Source organism: Cebus imitator, unplaced genomic scaffold (assembly GCF_001604975.1).
Source record: "Cebus imitator isolate Cc_AM_T3 unplaced genomic scaffold, Cebus_imitator-1.0 Scaffold319, whole genome shotgun sequence".
Lineage (NCBI taxonomy): Eukaryota > Metazoa > Chordata > Mammalia > Primates > Cebidae > Cebus > Cebus imitator.
The window spans coordinates 1,707,416-1,728,440 of NW_016107634.1; the positions used below are offsets into that span (position 1 = coordinate 1,707,416).

General features: G+C 34.9%; 1 protein-coding gene across 5 annotated transcripts in view; it reads right to left on the reverse strand.

Moving 5' to 3' along the window:
* Window positions 1–4,044: 4,044 nt before the first annotated feature.
* The window catches only part of CHRM2 (cholinergic receptor muscarinic 2), a 147,288-nt gene continuing 130,307 nt past the window's right edge, over window positions 4,045–21,025 (reverse strand). For all 5 annotated transcript variants that reach the window (XM_017504306.2, XM_017504303.2, XM_037729858.1 and 2 more), the window contains one exon: window positions 4,045–9,447. In XM_017504306.2, the coding sequence (XP_017359795.1) occupies window positions 8,001–9,401 (1,401 nt within the window). In that variant the 5' untranslated portion in view covers window positions 9,402–9,447 and the 3' untranslated portion in view covers window positions 4,045–8,000. The remainder of the gene's footprint in view (window positions 9,448–21,025) is intronic.

The following is a 21,025-nucleotide window of genomic DNA, read 5'->3' on the forward strand; positions in this document are numbered from 1 at the left end:
GTACTGTACTTTTTGTATAGCACAATGGTATTTTGTATCTAGATACACAAATACCATTGTTTTACAAGTGCCTACAGCATTCATTAGTTACTGGCTTTACTGGCTTGTAGTCCAGACTACAGTATACAATAGGCTATACCATATAGCCTGGGTGTGTAGTAGGCTGTGATGGTTAATACTGCTTGTCAACTTGATTGAATTGAAGAATTCAAAGTATTATTCCTGGGTTTGTCTGTGAGGGTGTTGCCAAAAGAAATTAGCACTTGAGTCGGTGACCTTCGGAAGGCAGATCCACCCTTAATCTGGTGAGTACAATCTAATTAGCTGCCAGTGAATATAAAGTAGGCAGAAAAATGTGAAAAAGAGAGACAGGCCTAGCCACCCAGCCTACATCTTTCTCCCATACTGGATGCTTCCTGCCCTCAAACATCAGACTCCAAGTTCTTTAGTTTTGGGACTTGGACTGGCTCTCCTTGCTCCTCAGCTTGCAGATAGCCTATTGTGGGACATTGTAATCATGTAAGTTAAGACTTAATAAACTCCCCTTTATATATATATATATGTAATTAGTTCTGTCCCTCTAAGGGAACCCTGACTAATACGTAGGCTATACCATATAGATTTGTGTATGTATATGCTAGGATGCTCACACAACATCAAAATTGCCTAATGAAGCAGTTCTCAGAATGCATCCCTGTTGTTAAAATATGCATGACAGTATTTAAAAAAAATTGGTTATGCTTTCTGAAGTAGCAATGTCAACTACAACACAAATTAAAAGTAAGCTTCAGAAGAATAGCAATTTTTGTGTTTGCCTCTCAAAACATTTATAAAAATTACCTTTAAAACAACATTTTAAAAGATAAAAAGATACTAAAAAGAGATGAAGTAAGTAGACATAAGAAAAAAACATAATAAAAAATGGACATAAGAAAAAATAAAAAAATATTTTTTATTTTTCCAAAATAATAAATAATAATAAAGATTTAATAAAAGAAATTCTGTTAGCATTTGTTATTCATCTGAGAGAATTGAAGGATAATTTATTTTCTTTTCTCACTAGTACTTCATATTTTATCATTCCTGTTTCATTCTTAATTTTATTTCTCATGGATTTTTTTCTGCTTAAATACAAACTCGTTCAGGTTATATTTTCTATGCAGGTTATTTAGTAGGACTGACAAAAAAAGAAATTATATTATTCAACCACTTAGTTTTTGATATTTAAATTACTTTCATTTACTTCTTTATTAACAATTTTTAGAAGTGAGAGACCAAGAAAATAAAAAATAAGCAGATTGGTAATCCTACTTTTCCTGCAAGATGGAAGATGCATACATGGCTTTCTTGTTTATTAACTCAAGACACATGACATCTTGACCATTTGGTCATCTGTTGCAGATTCACAGTAAGCTTCATTTCTAAATTTCTAAACGTTCCATAAGCACAAAGAGCTATATGCCTAAAAAAAAAAAAAGTCTGAGAGGGATTTTTGAAAGAAATGTGCAGAGAAAGCATCAGGTTTTCCTCTCCTCAGCACTCTAAATAGTTATGCTGACATTTAAAGTACCATCGCATACAGTAGCATAGTGCTTGAGGATACCCATTGTGAAGATACGAATTTGCAGATATGTTTCGTACGTGTTATAACATATTTCTCTGATCTAAATATGTTTTGTAACCATGACTCCATGTAATCACTGATATGAAATGAAGAGATGGCCTGCAGACAACTGGAAGGCTGTTGGTGGCAGTCAGAGAACTAAAACCCATTCATATGGTTCTAATGGGTTTAGAGAACTTTGCAGTGAACTGATCATAGAGCAAAGAGGAGCAAGCAGAATTTTTTCTTCAACACCCCTCAGCTGAACTCTAGCATTCAATGCCCACTCTAGTAATATTCCAAATGCTTCTGGAAGTAGTAGAAATGTTATGCCTCTAGGCACTGTCAAGATAGACAGGATGAGACTGTGTGTGTTTGTATATATGCATGTGTGTATATTTGCATGGGCATGTGTGTTTAGGTACCTGAGTATGTATGCTTTGTGTGTTTCTTTGTGTGTGTGTATTAAGGAGAGAAATGTTCATAGATTACTTCTTAAATGCAATTATTTTTTACTTGCCAGTAATTCTAAACAACATTAGAGCAGAATGATTCATTCTTAATACTCATGAAAAGAAAAAGAATGTGTTTAAATGCACAGTCTATGGAAAAATACATGATGTAGGTGATCATAGAAAAATATATGCTTTAAAATATATTCTTAGTGGAGATATCATAGATAGAAGTCCAGCAACTATTGTATTTGTCTTTAAACTGTGATATGTGCCATGGCTTGAGTATGGCTTAAACCCACCAAAACTCATGTTGAGGCTTGGTTCCAAGTGCGACAGTTTTGAGAGGTGGTGGGAACTTTAAGAGATATTTGTGTCATGAGGGGTCCCCCCTTCTGAAGACATTAATGTCCTTTTTCTAGAGAGCATGCATTCTTTGCAGGTCCGGGTTAGTTGCCACAAAAGTAGGTTGTTATAAAGTGAGGTTGTCCCTTGTATTTTGCCATTTGCACAGGCTTCCAGCATGTAATTCCATTCACCATGCTAGAGTGCAGCATGAGGCCCTCACCAGGTACAACAGCCCTGTGTTGAGCTTTCCAGCCTCCAGAACCGCGAGCCAAATAAAACTTCTTTTCCTTATACATTGCCTAGTCTCAAATATTGTTATATCAACAGAAAACAAAGTAAGACAATATGCTAATGGTTCTTCAAGTAAATTTATCAATATGGTTATTTTTAATCCCTGGTGTTAAGAGCATGGCACTAAAAGCTTCCCGAGAGAGAAAATATTGGAAACATGTTATGAGGTAGAAAATTCTTCCTTAATCATGGCAAGATGTTTTTGCTGTTTCGGTATTTGCAATCATCTAGTCAGGAATAGCATCTGAAACTCATCGATATAGAATTCAATTTAAATTCGCAAAAATGAAGTGAGAACACTTCACTGGAACAATATAAAACTAATAGGAATTGATATAACACTCAAATGTTTTTTCTTTTTCTAGAAATGACTCTGATATAGACAAAGACATCAATTCACAGGGTGAAGTGTGTCACAGGTAAAATTTAGAAAGCAAATAGATATAGAATTATGCCTTAAAATTTGAAAAAAAAAATGAATTAATTAAAAATATTACCACTGCATGACTTGGTATCTAAAAGGTATAATAGTAATCCTTTAAATGTTCAGTATTTACACTTTTTATATTAAAATGTAAACATGTCCTGGAATTGCATGTCCAGTGTCAACTAATATCAAAACTGTATTAGCTAACTACAGATTCGTGCTAATGAATCAGTGCAAATGTTCTGGGAAACACGGGTAGCCGAGACGAAAACAAGGAAAGGAAGAGTGTTGCTATTGAGAAAATATAGGCCACTTAGAAAAAAACTATCCACTTTAAAATTTCATGCAGAAACGCCTAATATTATACATTACTTCATTAAACATTTTTGGAATTTCATGTGTGAAATGTTGTATTGGACCCAAATTGAAACAGTGGTTTATAAAACATGGTGCTTATATAAATTTTACCTTGTTTGCCAGAATAAAAAACATTCTGAAGGTCATCCTCTTCTCCCAGTATGATTATTTTTTATTCCACTAAAATCAGTTAATTTGGAAGAGAGTGAAACTGTATGAGAAAGGGTTGGTTGCAACCTCATCAAGTAATCAGACATGAGATCAACACAGCTGTTGGAACAGTACCAGCTGGGAAGATTCTAGTCAGAAAAGGCCCGTCAGGGGCACAGGCGAATAAAGCATTGTTGTCACATGGAGTGATACCAGAAAAATTATTAATTTATTCCTGTAATAGAGATTTAAAATCAGGGCCCTTCTCTTAAAGATCATAAAACAGTTTAATCTTAATATGAGATTCTGGTTATTCTTAAATCCCTTCCTTCAAATGCAAATACTATTTTCTTTGAAAATTGGGCATATAAAAATCAACTTTTGTTACTCAGAAGCAACATATACCATATTGCATATTAAGAGTTTGTGTATAATATATTTATTTGCATACAGAAATATGTATTTCTATTGTACATTTTTATTATTTATTTATAGAATATATATATATATATATTTAGCTCATAGCATATTCCAGGAAGATACATTAAATATGCACACATTTCATGCTACAGCGTGCACCCTTTAAGAGAAGCATTTTTAAGAGGCATGGTATTGAATATACATGCTGAGAATACACTTTGCACAATTTCATCCAGCTTTGGGTGCTTTCCTAATCTATTTGCAACACCGGTGCTATGGTTGTTGAAAGGGATATTATCAAACTGGGGTGAGGGAGGAAACTATCAATGAATTAAGTAGGAGAAAATAAAAACAGACTGCATTGCTGAGTAATTGTTGCCATCATTTTGAATTCCCATCTCTCCCAGTCAGATCTTCAGGATTAAAAAAGCAATGGATGAACAAAGAACAGGAGTATGTTGACCCTCCAGCCTGTACATTTGAAACCAGGAAGTTTTTCCCTTGTGGCTTCTCATATTGATTACTGTGTCTAATACTTGGGAGCTGGCGTTAAATTATGATGAACTGGTAAAAAGGAAGTCATTTCTTTTTTTCCAAGAAATGAACAGACATTTTCCATATTAATCTCCTCTTATAAGATCACTCTGGAATATCTGCATTATTGCTATGAGGAGAGAAGAAATAAAGACCTTACAGATATTCATCTTTCCAGTAAATGCAAAAGATAAATGATATTGTTTCTGAGACAGGCTCTTAATATTATTTGAAAAGAAAAATTGTAGCTCCAATAGAAACTGACCATATCAACTACAAATATTTTGATGGCCAACTACTGCAACCTCAATTGACTGGATTTATGGCAATCATAATTGAACATTAAGATGCTGGGGAAAAGGTGGGTTATATGCATAATCTGGTGAGTTTTGATATATAGATGTGACCTGAGTTCCCAATCTGTGACTGACACACCAGACTTGAGAGAAAAGTGTTCCTCATACATGATTGGTGAGTATTACCTTTTCAGGTGAGCAATTTGCACTGATATTCTAAAAATAATGCAGGATTATTTTCCCATTAATAAGAGGCAAGCTTTAGAAATCCCTTAAAGTAGACAAGAGTTTCTCAACCTTGGCATTAGTGACATTTCGAGCCAAATAATATTCGTTTAAAGGGGGTAGGGGAAAATGTCCTGTGCATGATAGGGTATTTAGCAGCATTCCCAGCCTCTACGCACTAGATACCATTAGCCTTCCTCTCAGCTGTGGCAACCAAAAATGTCTCTACACATTGCTAAGTGTCCCCTGTCAGAGGGAGGGGAATTGTCTCTGAGAGCCACTGAAACAGAAAAATCCAGCAGTGGTTAATAAAAATCCTTGAATATAATCTCCATATTTCTCCAATCATCTATCATTTTCCTTATTCCTTCATTTTTCTGATTGTTTGACAGTTTCCATGGTGTCAGTCTATCTTCAGTTTCTTTCTTTAACTTGACAGTTTCTCTTTCAATAAGGTTGCCGTGGCTGTGGCAAGGATCAAGAACAGAGAGAAGAAAAGGGGGGATACAAGGGTAGTGGATACAAAGGCAGCTTGACTCATGGTGAATTGTGTTGCTAGAGCAAACAAATAAAAACCCGAAATCCTGAATCCTTGACGTCAAAGGGTTCTTCCCAACTGAAGCCAAATCTACATCATAATAATACAATAAATTAGAAAGGGAAATATTTGGCTAGTCAATTCTCTGGTTTTCAGGAAGTCGAGGAGCCCATTGTCTTGATGTTATTTCCACTCAATTGATTCATTCATTTGAAGAAAGAATGTGAACATAAATATGAATTTAAATCTAAAAGTTCATGTTGAAGTAACTGTAGGTAACGGAATCTATATAAACAGATGGAAGATTACTTTGGGGGCTAATGACTGAAGTTATTTAAACAGGAAAATATTTTTACAAAGGATAATCAAATATAAATACTGCTGTCAATTTGCTTCTTACTAACTTACAACTTTTTTGTCATTTTTTTCTTTGTGCTTTTTTTCCCCCTTAACTCTCCAAATTGTTGAGGTGGCATCAATGAGGCTAATCATTCAAAATAACTCTTATAAGCGATAGGTCTAATATTGTCAAATTTATCATGTAACTAACATTCATACTACTGGACAAGATATCATAAATCTAAAATCCAAAATATGAAATTTGAAAATAACATTTATAATTTGATTCCTATTGAGTGAGACATTTTTAGTAAATCTCATTGGAAAACTACAGCAAATCGTGTAAGAAAAATATAAAGGATAAAAATAACTAGTTATACGTGAATCAGTATAATCCTAATCCTATATTTATTTAGACTACCAAATAAAAAGTTTCTACATGGCAAGATTCTATATAATGCCACCACTAAGATAATAGTTACTGACATGATTGTTATGGTCTGGAATTAGATGGTGAGACGTGGCATGGCAACAGCCGCCTACAATCCTTCTGTCAGATTCTGTGAGTTCGTTTGGCCTCTATTTAGTTAGCCACTACATTTCTGTCACAAAGATTACTATAATTCTATTGATGAGAGAATTTTGAAGCTAAATAATGTTAGGGAGAATTAACAATTTGAGGAATATGGAATATGTAATTGTTTCAGTAATAGTATTTAAAATATCTTTTTCTCCCCCTTTTACTGGGTCATGGATAATCGCAGACAACCTCATTTGATTATAATTTGAATATCATCCTTTAGCAGGCATTGGATAGCAGGTCCTATTCTCTAGGGACTGACCCAGAAATCATTGGTGCTGAGTATATCAATCCTGTTTAGGATTTCAAAGAAATAAAACAGCATCCCTTTCTGCTGACAAAGTCAGGAGTTGATTTTCTATAAGTTAACATTTCATACACAGGTCAGGCAGATTCAGCGTGAAATAGAATGTCCTAAACATCTAATTTTTAATCTTAAAATTCATCTGATTTTAATAAACTTTTTCCAACTAGATTGACCCTTCTTTAATTTGATGAAACATCAATTTTACAACGACTTTGGTTTCTTAAACATGTTTATGCTTCAGGTAGGACATTCTGTTGAAATAAAAGCTATTTAGGAGAAAATCAGATTGGTTTAAACATTTTGCATATAGGATCCTAAGTGTACTCAATCCTTATAGGCCTTGATACCCCCAACGAATGCAAAGGACACAGTGAGGAGGGGTGAAATGTCCATTTTCATGGCTGTTTCTGGCTGGACATAGTAAAAGTCCTGTAGGTTTTGCCTATAAACAATATAGAACAGGGATGTACAAAATAATGGCATAACAAGAAGAAAAACAGTGTGACCTAGTTTGGGTTTTTGTTTTTTTGCTTTCTTCTCATGGTGGGAAAAAGAAAGGCAAAAAATAAGCATTTATTACATTGCAATCCTCTAAATAGAACCATAGCAAAAGAATAAAATAGGCTTAACACTCTGGAGACGATTTCTGCATTCTTCTTTGATTTTCTTTCTTTACCTCCCTATTGTATAGTGCCTATTTCTTTGTCGTTAAGTCTCCATGTTTACCGCTTAACTGTGACATTTCCTTCTCTTAAGGACACATGAGAACAACAACAACAAAAGAAACAAAAAAGGAACAAGGTTATTCCTCTTGTGCAGAGACGGATAAAATTGTAGATTCAGAAGCCCTTCTTCAAGAGAGTATGAGAAAGAGTAGATTGTTCCTTAAATCCACAACCCCAACATGTTTCTTTCATTGTCTCATTGCTCCTAATACTGACAGTTTATAAGGTGCAATTTTTGCAAACTGGAGCCTAGGCGTGATAAGTATGTCACTGCTGGGCTCCTGAATTGCACGTTTTGTAATCAGACTATAAAGTGCAATGGCAGAGATTTTAAAACTAGGAGCTCTTTTATCCCTTTTATTCTTCTCGAGCTCCCCTTGCCCACCTTCTTTCTTTTTCAAAGATGTTTTACCTTGTAGCGCCTATGTTCTTATAGTGACACATGAGAAGGTGTTTAAAGGTCTTCTTGAAGGTGGCATTACAAAGTGCATAGCAGGCAGGGTTGATAGTGCTATTGATATAACAAAGCCAGTAACCGATTGTCCACACAGTGTTGGGGATGCAAGGTGCACAAAAGGTGTTGATGAGCACCATGACATTGTACGGGGCCCAAGTGATGATGAAAGCCAACAGAATAGCCAAGATTGTCCTGGTGACTTTCCTTTCCCGGGAAGGAGGAGGCTTCTTTTTTGCTGGCTGCTTAGTCATCTTCACAATCTTGCGGGCTACAATGTTCTGCTTTTCATCTCCGTTCTGACCTGAAGACCCCACTACCTCCACGGTGGTATTAGTTGGGGTACATGAGTCACTTTTTTGGGTCTTGGTGCCAATTTTGATAAAGGTTTGCTTAGAGTTTTCATCTTTGGAATGGCCCAGGGAAGTGGAAACTGTGTTTTCATCCTGGGTTATCTCATCATCTCTCATATTAGAGGCAACAGCACTGACTGAGGTGGAGTCATTGGAACTCTCTTTCTCCTCTCCCTGAACACAGTTTTCCGTCACAGCATCTCTGGGGGCTTTGCCATTCTGGATTTTGTTATGCTCCAGGCCATCGTCACGGCTGGGCATGTTGTTATTGTTTGGCTTCACTATCCTTCCTTGTACCAGACTTGGAGAAACAGGGTCTTGGTTGGCCACAGGTTCCTTCTTGTCCTTCTTTATCCTGCTCTTGCTGGCTCGGGATATGTGCCAATATAGCACAGTCATGATGATCACTGGCAAATAGAAGGCTGCAATGGCCGTGCCAAAGGTGACAGCAGCATTGGAAAAAAACTGAATGTAGCACTCCCCATCCTCCACAGTTCTCACTCCTACAATGAACTGCCAGAAGAGAATGGCTGGAGCCCAGAGGATGAAAGAGAGGACCCAGGCAGCTGCAATCATCATACCTGCCATTTTTGTGGTCCGCTTGACTGGGTAGGTCAGAGGTTTTGTGACACAGAAGTACCTGTCAAAGCTGATGATGAGCAGATTCATAACTGACGCATTGCTGACCACATAGTCCAGGGCTAGCCAAAGGTCACACACCACAGGTCCCAAAGGCCAGTAGCCAATCACAGTGTAGAGGGTGTACAAGTTCATGGAGAAAACGCCTATGATAAGGTCAGCGCAGGCCAAGCTGAACAAAAAGTAATTGTTGACGGTCTGGAGGTGGCGGTTAACTTTAATGGAAACCATGACTAGGATGTTCCCGATAATGGTCACCAAACTGAGGGATCCAGCCACCAGGACAATAAACACCACTTCAAATGTCTTATAAGGACTGCTAAGAGCCAGGCTATTGTTAGAGGAGTTTGTTGAGTTATTCATTTTGTGTTCTGTAATCAGTAGCCAAGTAGCAAATAAACATTTAAACCTGCAAGGAAATAGAATAAAATTAACAAACATAATATAAACATTGCTTTAAAATACATACTATTGTTGCCTTTTAAACTATATAATTTTCTCCCAAATCTCCCTTCCCCTGCATGATTACTGTGTCTACCTGCCTCAATTCCCCATATAAAAAGCAAGACCTTTAAATGGAGGATTCAAATGGACCTTTCCAGCTGGCAATGAATTTGAAGTCCAATAATGTTTTGAATATGTCCTTATCTAGATATGAGTATCTATCTACCTACCTATCTACCTGTTTCATAGATTGAATGAAACTTAGTATAATACTGATAAATTGAATTAAATAAACCAAAATTACAAACAACATTTTCTAAAACATCAAGAGATTTCTGGAATAGACATAAAAATTAATAAATAAGTGAAAGGACAAAATTATGGAAGAAATCACAGAATGTATCAAATTGAACGTGTGACTTTTATAGTTAAGAGTGCCTTTCCTCATGGAAGCTCTAAGCCTTTTTCACAATAATACTGAGAATGGTGAAAATAAAGATAATATAATAATATTTTATTAGCTAAAATACTCTCTCTAGTTTGGAGAATTATTTTCCTCTGGCCTCTATTTTATTTCATACTTGTAATCAGTATGACATAGTCAGCATTTCCAATATTCCATATCTTACAAAAGAATATTTGCTTATTAAATGCATATTGAACTCAATAAGCCAAAATTATGCATAGGACTTTCCAAATCATAAAGAGATTTCTGGAATAGACATACAAATTAATACCTCAATAAGAAGACAAAATTATGGGAGAAAGTACCACTTTTCTGAATCTTTTATTTTTCAAACCACTATTAAATCTACTATCTTACTATTCTTTCTGCCAGTCTTTCTGTTTTGTAGAAGGAACTAAGGCTCAGAAAGATGAAATCCCAGTGTGTTCAATCATTCCTTCCTTCACTTTGTGCTCATATATCTGTTGAGCAGCTTCTCTTAATTAGGTATTGTGGACATTCAGTGATGATTAAAACAAGGTCTCTGCCTGGTGGCAGACATGGATTGATGAAGAAGCAATTATTAATCCTGAGTGCACTTCATGTTTCCCTATCCTGTGGTGTGTCAGGAAACACATAATGGTCATTTTTGAGATAATATCATTGAAGTCTGGTGACAATTGAGTGATCTTTCATAAAGGAAAATGTATATTGGGGATTTAGAAAAGAAAGTTAAGAATTCATCAGAGAGATATAAAACATTTCTGGAGAAACAGCATCTGAAGGGGAAACTAGCTCAAGTTTCACCTCTTCTTGAAAAAAATTGCTGTGAGTTGTCAAAATAAGCATTACCGAGAAATTAAAATTTGGGAATATTGATTAATTTGGATGCTATTAATTACAAAGTAATGCTATAAAAAATGGGTAGGGCAATGGTTTGCACTTAAAATCCATGTAGAAAATAATTTGGTAAGCAACTACATAACACAAATAATATTTAAATGAATAATTTATCCTGCTTTGGAAAGCCAATTGTTTTCCAGTATTTTCTTGGACAAAACACGAACAATGAGATTTGGCCTTAATAAAATTAGACCTGAAATTCAGAAGCTGAAAGGAAAATATATGTAACAATTGCGTATTTCTTTAAAACGTTTGCATAGAACAAAACAGTCAAAATAACAATTGAGAAACAATATTTGTAAAGTGAATAATAAAAAATTATACAATGTCTTTAATATAATACAGTTTTGGGAAAAAAAGAAAGATGAAAGATGAACAATTTAAAACATTGTTGTAGTAGTTAAATCAAAGAAAAATTAAACACTAATGACCTTTAAACATATAAAATGATACTCAACCTCAACAGTTTAAAGGTGCTAATCCAAACAATGAAAAACATTTTTTCCATCAGTTGTATTAATGGTAGTGTTGAATACTTTTGGCAGGGCTAGTGGGATAATCACTATGAAGGGCAATTTATCTATATCTATACAGCTTTAAATCTATATCTATAAAAATTTATTAAGAAACACTTGTCTCAGGAATGCCACATATAGGAATGTGTCTTTCAGATATAGTCATAAAAATGTGCAAAGAGGTCTACTCAAGTATGTTTACTCAGAAATGTTGTTATAGCAAACAAATCCATAGAAATATTAAAACTATTCATCAACAAGAGATTGGTTGAATATATTATGGAATATTCTTACAATGAAATATTATGTAGCTATTAAAACAGGTAGATATTTGTGTCCTGGCATTGCTGGGGAAAGTTATATAGTAGAAGATGACTTAGTCATAGTGAGACATAGATTATTATAGAATATAATTATATTTAATCAAAAAGGTGATTGTATGTAATATTACATATGTATGTACTAGATGTCTGCAGCTTATTGGGAAATATTGAAGAGTTTAATCAGGGAAATGATGTCAATGGAATGCAACTTAGATCAGTTGAATCATTTCAATTGCATTTCTCTTTGACTCCTTTTTTGCAATTAATCATACAATTGTGTATTCATGGTAATTTATTTGAATAAAACATTTACTATTCCAGTTCTTATTTTAATGATTTCTTAATAGCTCATGTAACTATAAGATGAGAATTGTGATTTGCTTATAAGCAGCATTTTCTCTGTTTATTAGATCAATTCATGGGCATTTTGGAGCTGAGCTATATGTGTACCTGTTTCATTAAATGTTAATATAAATCCACTTAGTTTGAAAAATACCAAAAATCTATTTATTGGCTCCGCATTTAAATTACTTACTTATAGTTTTGATATAGCATAGGACTTATATTCTAGTTTTTAAAAGATTTTTGATAATTTCCTCTGGAGAATAATGAATAATACTTATTTTTAAAAGTAGGGATTTGAAAACAACTTGTTTGGCTCTTTATTTCATAGATTAAAAAATCATAAGAGTAACTAAGTGATTTGTCCGTATTTGGTGCTAATAGTAATAAGAATTATTATTACATAACTCTACATTAACAGAACTATATGACTCTCACTCTACCTGCATCTTATTATTTATTTATGTATTCATTCATTTTGTTTGTTTATTATCTTCCTTTCTGCTCTTCCTTCTTATTTACCATGGGCATATATTACTTTGTCAGTTTAAGGAAATTAACTAAAAGAAAATACAGTGTTAGGGCTCTCAAATATAGATGTCAACAATAATCCTCAAAGACATAATCTCAAATGCCAAAATCCTGAATATTGAATTTTCAAAAGATCAAAATTCCTGAGGATCTAAATTGCTAAAGTCCAAAATCCCCCAAACTCTAACCCTGAAAGATTAAAATCCTGAATGTTGAAATCTCGAAAGCTAAATTCTGGAAGAAGGATTAGCATTTCGCTTGTATGCAGGATAGTTGCATCATGTTGCCTGCATCACATTAGATGGAACCATCACATCACCTTGTTATTGTCTTTATTTGGAAATAACATGTAGTTTAAGGAGATGTATATGAGCACTAGGTTGACAAGGGGTGGACTTGTGAGCTTAATTTTAGGTGTCAACTTGGCTGAATTATGGAATACCTAAAATATCTAAATTAATATTTTATCAATACTTGTGTCTGTGAGGGTGTTTCCAGAAGAAATTTGTGTTTGAGTGAGTGAACAAGAGGAGGAATTTGCCCTCAGTGTTGGAGAGCACCATCCAATTTGCAAAAGCTCAGTGAGAATAAATTCAGAAGGTGGCTTGATCACTATCTGAAACTCTGATAGACTTTTATTCTGCTGTGTTGGACATCAGCATTCCAGCCAGACCAGGCTGAACTCCAGGACTTACACCAGCATCCCCAAGGTGCCGAGGCTTTCGACCTCAAACTGACAGTTACACCATCCTTCTCCCTAGTTCTGAGGCCTTTGGACTTAGCCTGAGCCATGCTTCCTGGGGTCTCAGTCTTTCAGATGGTCTGTCATGGGATTTCTCTGCCACCATAAACACATGAGTCAATTCTCCTAATAAATCCCCTCTCATATATATATATACACACACACACACACACACACACATATCCTATTGGTTCTGTCTCTCTGGAGATTCCTAACTAATATAGATTTGGTATTAGAGAAGCTGAATATCACACTACAAATATACATTATCTCACTTAACAACTGTATAAAATATATGGAACAGTTTCTATCATCCCCTTTATGTGATAAAGAAAACAGATTGCACAAGTGGTTAAAGCAACTTTTTCTCGATCACAATCACAAAGCTAATGAGAAAATAATCTACAAATAAAATCAACATCCTTACCTTGCAGTTATACACACTTGCTCTGATTCCCTTCTCCATTAAAAAATTATACTATATCCAGTAATGTGTGGAATTGTTAGGCAGCAGGACAATGATGAACTACACTCAGAGGTTGCTAGTTTAAGATATTTGGTTTTCAATAAACTAAAATTCTTGCTCAGGTAGAACACAATAAATTTATGTAATATTAACAAATTTAGTTGCTATTATAGTCCCTGAATTTTTATAGTTATATTTCTTGATTATACTAATGCTGTATGTAAAATTGGAAAACATTTCTCTTAGAAGCAATTACAAGCAGTTGAAGGCTGTCATTTCTCTCACCATGATGCACAGGCCATGTAGAATCGTTCCTCTTCCTCTAAAGAAAGCAGTTTCCTCCTGTAAATTGAATTCCAATTCTACTCTTTAAGTTTCTGTAAAAGTTTTCAGTTCTAGTCTGGTATTATAGCATGGTGTTAAAGCAATAACAGTTACATCATTGATGAAATAACATAATCACAAGAAACTACACAATGAAGATGACCTTCAAGAACTCAGCATCTTAAGACAGCAAGTGTACAGCATTAGCCAATTTGGTATTTTACAGTCTAGTTTGTGACTAAGTCCTGGAAGTACTATGGAAACTTATAAGACAATGTTTCTGCCCTCAGTTTCTTCACTACTTGACTTCCCATACGTGGAAGACAGACCACAGTTTAACATCTTCCTTGAAAAGGTGTGGGTGCTAATCTTTACTCTTAATTATTAGCTGTGTGACTCTGATCATGTCATTTAAATTTAATGAACCTCAATTTTCTTTTTTCTCAAACAGGAATAATTACCCTCTTTTTCTTTCAGAGTTGTGGTAAGGAGGAAAGTGAGATAATGTCTCTGAACTATGATTGTTAGTATTAAGTATTAAACAAATGCTGCTAATGTTAAAATTTGCCAGATGAGTATAAAATTATCACCTTTCTTAAGAGTGAACAGAAAATTATGTGTATGTGTATGTATCAGGTATCTTAAGAGTGGGAAGGTGTGGGGCACAGGGGTAGAGGTAATACTAAATTGTTATTATCAATGATATTAAATTATCAGTAACATTAAATTATCAATACTACTACTGATAATGATAATTAACATGTCTTGAGCATAATTACTCTCCAAAACAACTCCTGAAGTGATTAGTATGTTTATTATACTCCTTTTATAAATGTTGAATTAAATATCAAATACTTAAGCTACTTAAGGTTCAAACCAAGGGCACCAAACTCCAAACTCTACTATGAATACTTAGTCTTTGGCAGATGAACAGTCTCATGTAGCTGCTACTGCTCACTCACACATTTCTCCTTCTGACCTGACATGACTAATACCTACATCCCAACATCGAGTTGGGACCTTGGTTTAGACAACAGAGTGAGAATCATTATGTCCGGACAATACTGGAGCTTTGGGCAAAAGACGTTCACAATAAGCTAGGGAGTTAGTAAGTATGGTTCTGCACATAAAAATATGTGACATTTAAGATTCAAAAAATTGTCTTAAAATTAATCATCATAAAAACATATTACCATGTGAATTAATAAATAGCTTCCCATATAAGTATTCAAATCAATGGACAAAAACGTTCTAAATATTGACAATGGCAGATTTTTCTGAATTGTCACAGAGAGAATATAATTAAAAAATAAACTCTGATACACATTTAGATACAAGTGAATAATTACATTAAAAAATGAAATTTTCTTCATACACTGCTGAAGTCAGGCAGGATACCTGATATATGATGAAAGTTTTTATATGTGAATTTCTAATGTAATAAGCTAATAATGAATTATCAACATATAAGTACCTGAGTGCTGGGATTTTTGCATGTTATTTTATTTAATTCTCACAATAGCCCTGAAAAGAATGACGATTATCTTTTCCAGTTGTACAGATGACAATGATATCAGATCCAGAAAGTGCTGTGATTCCAATTTAGGACTGACTCCTGGGACCATGTTATTTCCACTATAGTACACAGTGGCATAAAACCTGTCCCATTTAAAAAAAAAAAAAAAGTGTTCCAGAAGAAATAAAAAAGTCAAGAAAAAAATGAATCCATGGTTGATAACAGGTGAAATCCACTGACAGATAAGTAATTTTATAAAAAATTTTCGGAACAAGAAGGAAGTTTGGAAATCAAGAGGAATTCACATAAGGTTGAATTTACAGTTGCTTCTATTTCTTTAATTTTTGTTTTAAAAATATAATCTTAGCATATATGCTCCCTATAGATTTTTAAATTCTGCTGCTATTTCAACACATTGTCAAGAAATGGCAGAGTTCTTTGGGCATTTTCTTGCCCATTTTTTAACCATTAAGATCTTAAAAGCAGCATATTCACTTAGAAAGTAACACTGATAAGATAATGAGCCTTATCAGTGTTGGCTCAAATACCAAAACTGATAGAATAGTGATAAGGTCCTTGTTAGCCTTCAAATTTTGTATATGAGGGCTAAATACCATAGTATGTGTTTAGAGAATTATACGTTTACTTCAACAATATTATGTTTAGATATATAGCTTTCAGTACCAATTATTATTATAGAAAACATAAAAATATAATGATCATGCAATATGGCAGCAATTCAGGGAAATATCAGACTATCATTGGAAGCAATTGTTCACCTGCTGAGAGCCAGGAGATGATAGTAAAGGAGACAAGTATTATCTCTTCCCCATGTTAAGAATGAGATGTGCTTATCATTGATAAGAAAACAAATTAAGTTGATTTATTTTTAATTTTTATATAATAGTTTTACAAATAAATATGTTGTATAATAATCCAATGAATGACATTCTAGCTATAATGTTTTCTCTGACATAGGATAGATGACCATTCATGTATATAATCCATATCCTCTTTTAAACATTCAGGTAATTCCACTAATTTATAAACTGCATTGGTGAATGTGTTAAATAGGCTTTGAGATTATGTTATCAATAATCAATCACTCCTTCCATTAATTATGCTGGAGAGAAAAAGAAGGAAAAGAGAATCGAGGAGAGACTTATTTAAGGATGTCTTGGGGAGCAAAGTCTCCTTACTCTAAAAAAAGGTTTGATTGTACACAGTTTTGATATTGATGCAGCTGATGATAACATAGTTTGTTTATATTATAATGACCCTTATAAATCTTGAATGTCCTTAATTTTTACTTACAGATAGAAAAGAGTCCTGGGCTGGGGCTCAGGAGACAGTCCAGCCTTCCTAGCTAGCAATATTGACATTTCACAGTCTGAGTGCTTTGACAACATCACACAAAAATGAAGTAAATTTCCACTTTTTGTTTTTTCTTTTAATCTGGTTTTCCTTTGAGCCATGCAACACATTATGAGTCATTGTTCATATTTAGAGCTTTTTTATGAGCTCCTGAATCTCACTACAACAGCAGTTGTGGTGGAGGTGGTGGCCACAAGGAGTAGTGGGGGCCCTGCTAAGAAATTGTGGCTCGTTTGCTTTCTTTATTTCAAAATATCTTACTGAATTACTCTTCTGAGGAGATCCACAGATGCCATCAAGGGCTGTGGGGGATAGAAATGAAGTAGGAATGGGTGACCAACAAAACAGAACACATTCATGTCAACAAGGAAGTTGCAATCTAAAGGAGATACAAATTGCTGATGAAACTTCCAATTTTCTAAAACAACTACAGTCCAATATCATGCTAAGCAACAAGGCTGAGAAACCATGGAGCAAGGCTGGTCAGATGTGGTGAAATAAATACAGAAGACTCCCTGTATTTATTAACCTTTACTAAATCTCTCTCTCTCTCTTTCCCTTTCTCTTGTTCTCCTTTTCCTTACCATTGGCTTGTATCTGACATTTTTGTTTTTGTTTGTTTGATTGATTCTTTACTATTCTCAAGATTCTACATTATAGCTTCTTCTAAAGAAAGTACGACATAATGATGGTGGGTATTTGCTTCAGTACATTGAACCTGACAACCTGTAGGTTCAAAAACATACAGAATAAGACAACTATGCACTCCCCTACACTGAGTTTTTATATATTATCTGAAAAGATGTGTTGAAAGTATTCCAGAGGGATGTATAAGTTTTTCTTCTTTAGGAAGTTAAAGCACAGGACGGCAGATTTTAACAGATATGCATGATGTACAATATTTGGGGAAAAAAGCCATGCCAAGCACATACTGCATTTATCAAGCTTTACCCTTAAGGTTTGTGTGCATTGCTAGATGTGAGTTGTACTTTTGTGAAAAACAAAAACAAAAATGTAAAAGTAAATTATAGAACAAAATGAAAGTAGCTGATAAGGCAAACTGATCCTCACATCAGAAATAGAAGAGAAATCATGACTTTTTCCAATGCAAAAAAGATCAGAATTATGCAAGGCCTTATTACAGTGTAAACATGCTTGCTGTTTTGGCTGCCTGTCAAACATAATACTATTATTAGTGATGCTGGGACAAACTTCCACTCCATGTCAGCCAAGCTATCTTTCTCCTCTTCAAAACACATCCTAAACACCATTTAGCCAAAAACAATGCCATGACTAAGGGGAAAGGGTGTGAAAGTGACTTAACTGGGAACTTTGTCCTTGCTACTACGTCCATGACACCTTTTTGTTAATTCATTCACACAATATACACCTCCTACCAAAAAAGGAAGAGGTCTGGACAATTATAAACAGAATGAAACCTAAAAATACCAAACACTTTGACTTTTAAAAATGAAATTTCATCTGAGAGAGCACTTAAGCCTCCACCTTTTTCTGCACCAGAGATTTGACAGAACTCAAATATTGATGATGAATGTAATCTAGTAAATAGTGCTGACTAAACAATGTGCTCTAAAGCAAACAGCAGCAAAAGTGGAGAAAGCCTTCTGCCTAAAGGTTGTTTTGCTCCCACAAGGAAGAAGACGGAAAGGCAAATGGAAGCAATTCTTGGAGAGCTACAGACTGTCTATGATTAGGCAGCTGTATTTGAATCAATGCATCTTTCTTACCGTCTTGAGAAACTGGAAATGTGTTTAGTCGGCTTTTAAAATTTTGTTTTGTTTTTTTTCCTAAAGTTGGCAGCCTGCTGGTTTAATAACTCTAAATTAGTTAATTCATTGCTTTGAATTAAAAATGTGAAACAAATTTGCAGAGAATTGAGGCTTTTTAGGACTATGATAGAAAATTCTAGAATAAAAGCTGTTGTTCTAGAGAAGCTGAGCAGCTCCAAACAAAACATCCCTTTAGAGATCCTTTTCAATGGTGCATGTGCCCATTGGAAGCTGAGACAGAGCACATGGCAATGTGGAGCTTTGGATAATAGGTCAAGAACAACTTTAAAGAGAGAAATGAAAGTCCCTTTAGGAGAAGAGAGAAGATAAAGAGGAAGTTCCTACTTTTCCTCTGAAGAATAGACCAGGATAGTTGGGATAAAGATAACCGAGATTAGAGGTTGTGAAAATATTAGGAGGTGCACATAGAAGTGAATTTCTTTTTCTAAGTAAATATAAAACAAATATTCAGATAGCATATCTTATAACAGTTAAGCAGAGACAAGGACACTTAGCTATACTTAGGAATATATACTTATTTTAAGCATGTCTCTACTTAAGGCTGCATTGCTTATGGAGAGAAAGAGAAAGTCTTTTCATTAAAATGCATATTTATTTGAAAAGCAAAGCAAGTGGATTGTGTTTTACAGGCATGCTATTATTGGTCATCACCGTTTAAAACATACACACTGATAAGTGTAAGCTTAATAGACACCATCACTCTTCTAGTAGCCATCCTAGAATGTAGGTATAGGGTACAGATAAACTAATTCACTCCCATATAGCTAAATCTTGGTTCTTCTAACTTTTCAATGACAGAAATGACACAGGCCTCAAATAATTAAGATTCATAACAGATTCAATGAAGCTGTAAAAATAAAATAGTAATGAAGTGTAGAGAGTAATGCGAAGCAACTATTTTTATTGTTTCCAACCGAAAGACAAAATGATTGTTTCTCCAGAGTTTGATTGCAGACTATTTCTAGAACTGAGCCAAATGACCGCAGTGTTATCCCATGAAAACTTGAAAAAATGAGAGCAGGGAGAAGATTAAAGTCTTCACTAAATGATCTAATGGCAATTGAGATGAGGAAACATAAAAAGCTGCATCAACTCAGCAAAGATTTTTGTATCTAAAGCACTAATTTAGAATTAAAATAAAGCCAGTTGGTCAGAGAGAATGAAGAGGTTTATGTGGTAAATCAGGGCAGTAAACTCTCCTCACTGCTTGAAATGAAACCACTTTTTGATGGTGCCCTCAGGGGAATCGCAACATAATTGAATATATGTAAGATAAGTCAACATATGCGGTGCCCACCCTCTCCTCCTTAGACCTCAGCCCCTTCCCCCTTCTAACACCCTTAGTTTGAGCCTGTATAAATACTTAAATACTTGACTCCTCTTTACCTCCAGACTCTCAAAATACCTCTCTCCCATGCAGACTGATATAATTACCAAACCCTAATCTTTACCTCTATCAGGGAGTAGGTTCCATGTGGACTATGCCCAGTGTGAAAGCTATGATAAAACAACAACAACAACAACAAAAACCTTGGCATTTCCCTTCTGGAAATAAACCTTCCTGGATTGGAAATGTTTCCAGTACATTTTTTTCTGCCCCTATCTCTACCCTGTCAAAAGACAAAGTAGTTAAATTGTGAGTAGTTCACATACAGAGGTGTTTAAACACAATTTCTGTTCCTAAATAATGCCTGAGAATGGAAGATCTTCCAGTAGACAGCAAATGGATTGGGACCTGTTCATAAATCTGCTAGACAGGCTGGTTTTTCTTTGAAGCACAATTGTATTAGTCCATTCTCATGCTGCTGTGAAGAAATACCTAAGACTGGGTAATTTATAAAGGAATGGGGTTTAATTGACTCACAGTTCCACATGGCTGGAAAGGCTCCAAGAAACTTACAAGCATGGCAGAAGGGGAAGCAAAGGCGGCAGGAGAGAGAAGTACTGAGCAAAGGGGAAAAGCCCCTTATCAGATCATCAGATCTCTGGAGAGAACTCACTGGCTATCACAAGAACAGCAGGAGGGTAATCACCTCATGGTTCAGTTACCTCCCACTGCGTCCCTCCCACAACATGTGGGGATTATGGGAACTACAATTCAAAATGAGATTTGGGTGGTGACACAGCCAAACCATATCAACAATCATACTACTGTCAGCAAAGTAGATTCTGCATGCGTTGTCTATTGGGATAGGAGGATACACATCTGGACCTCTAAGAGAACATGTAGGATTCTGTGAGTAGTTACTAA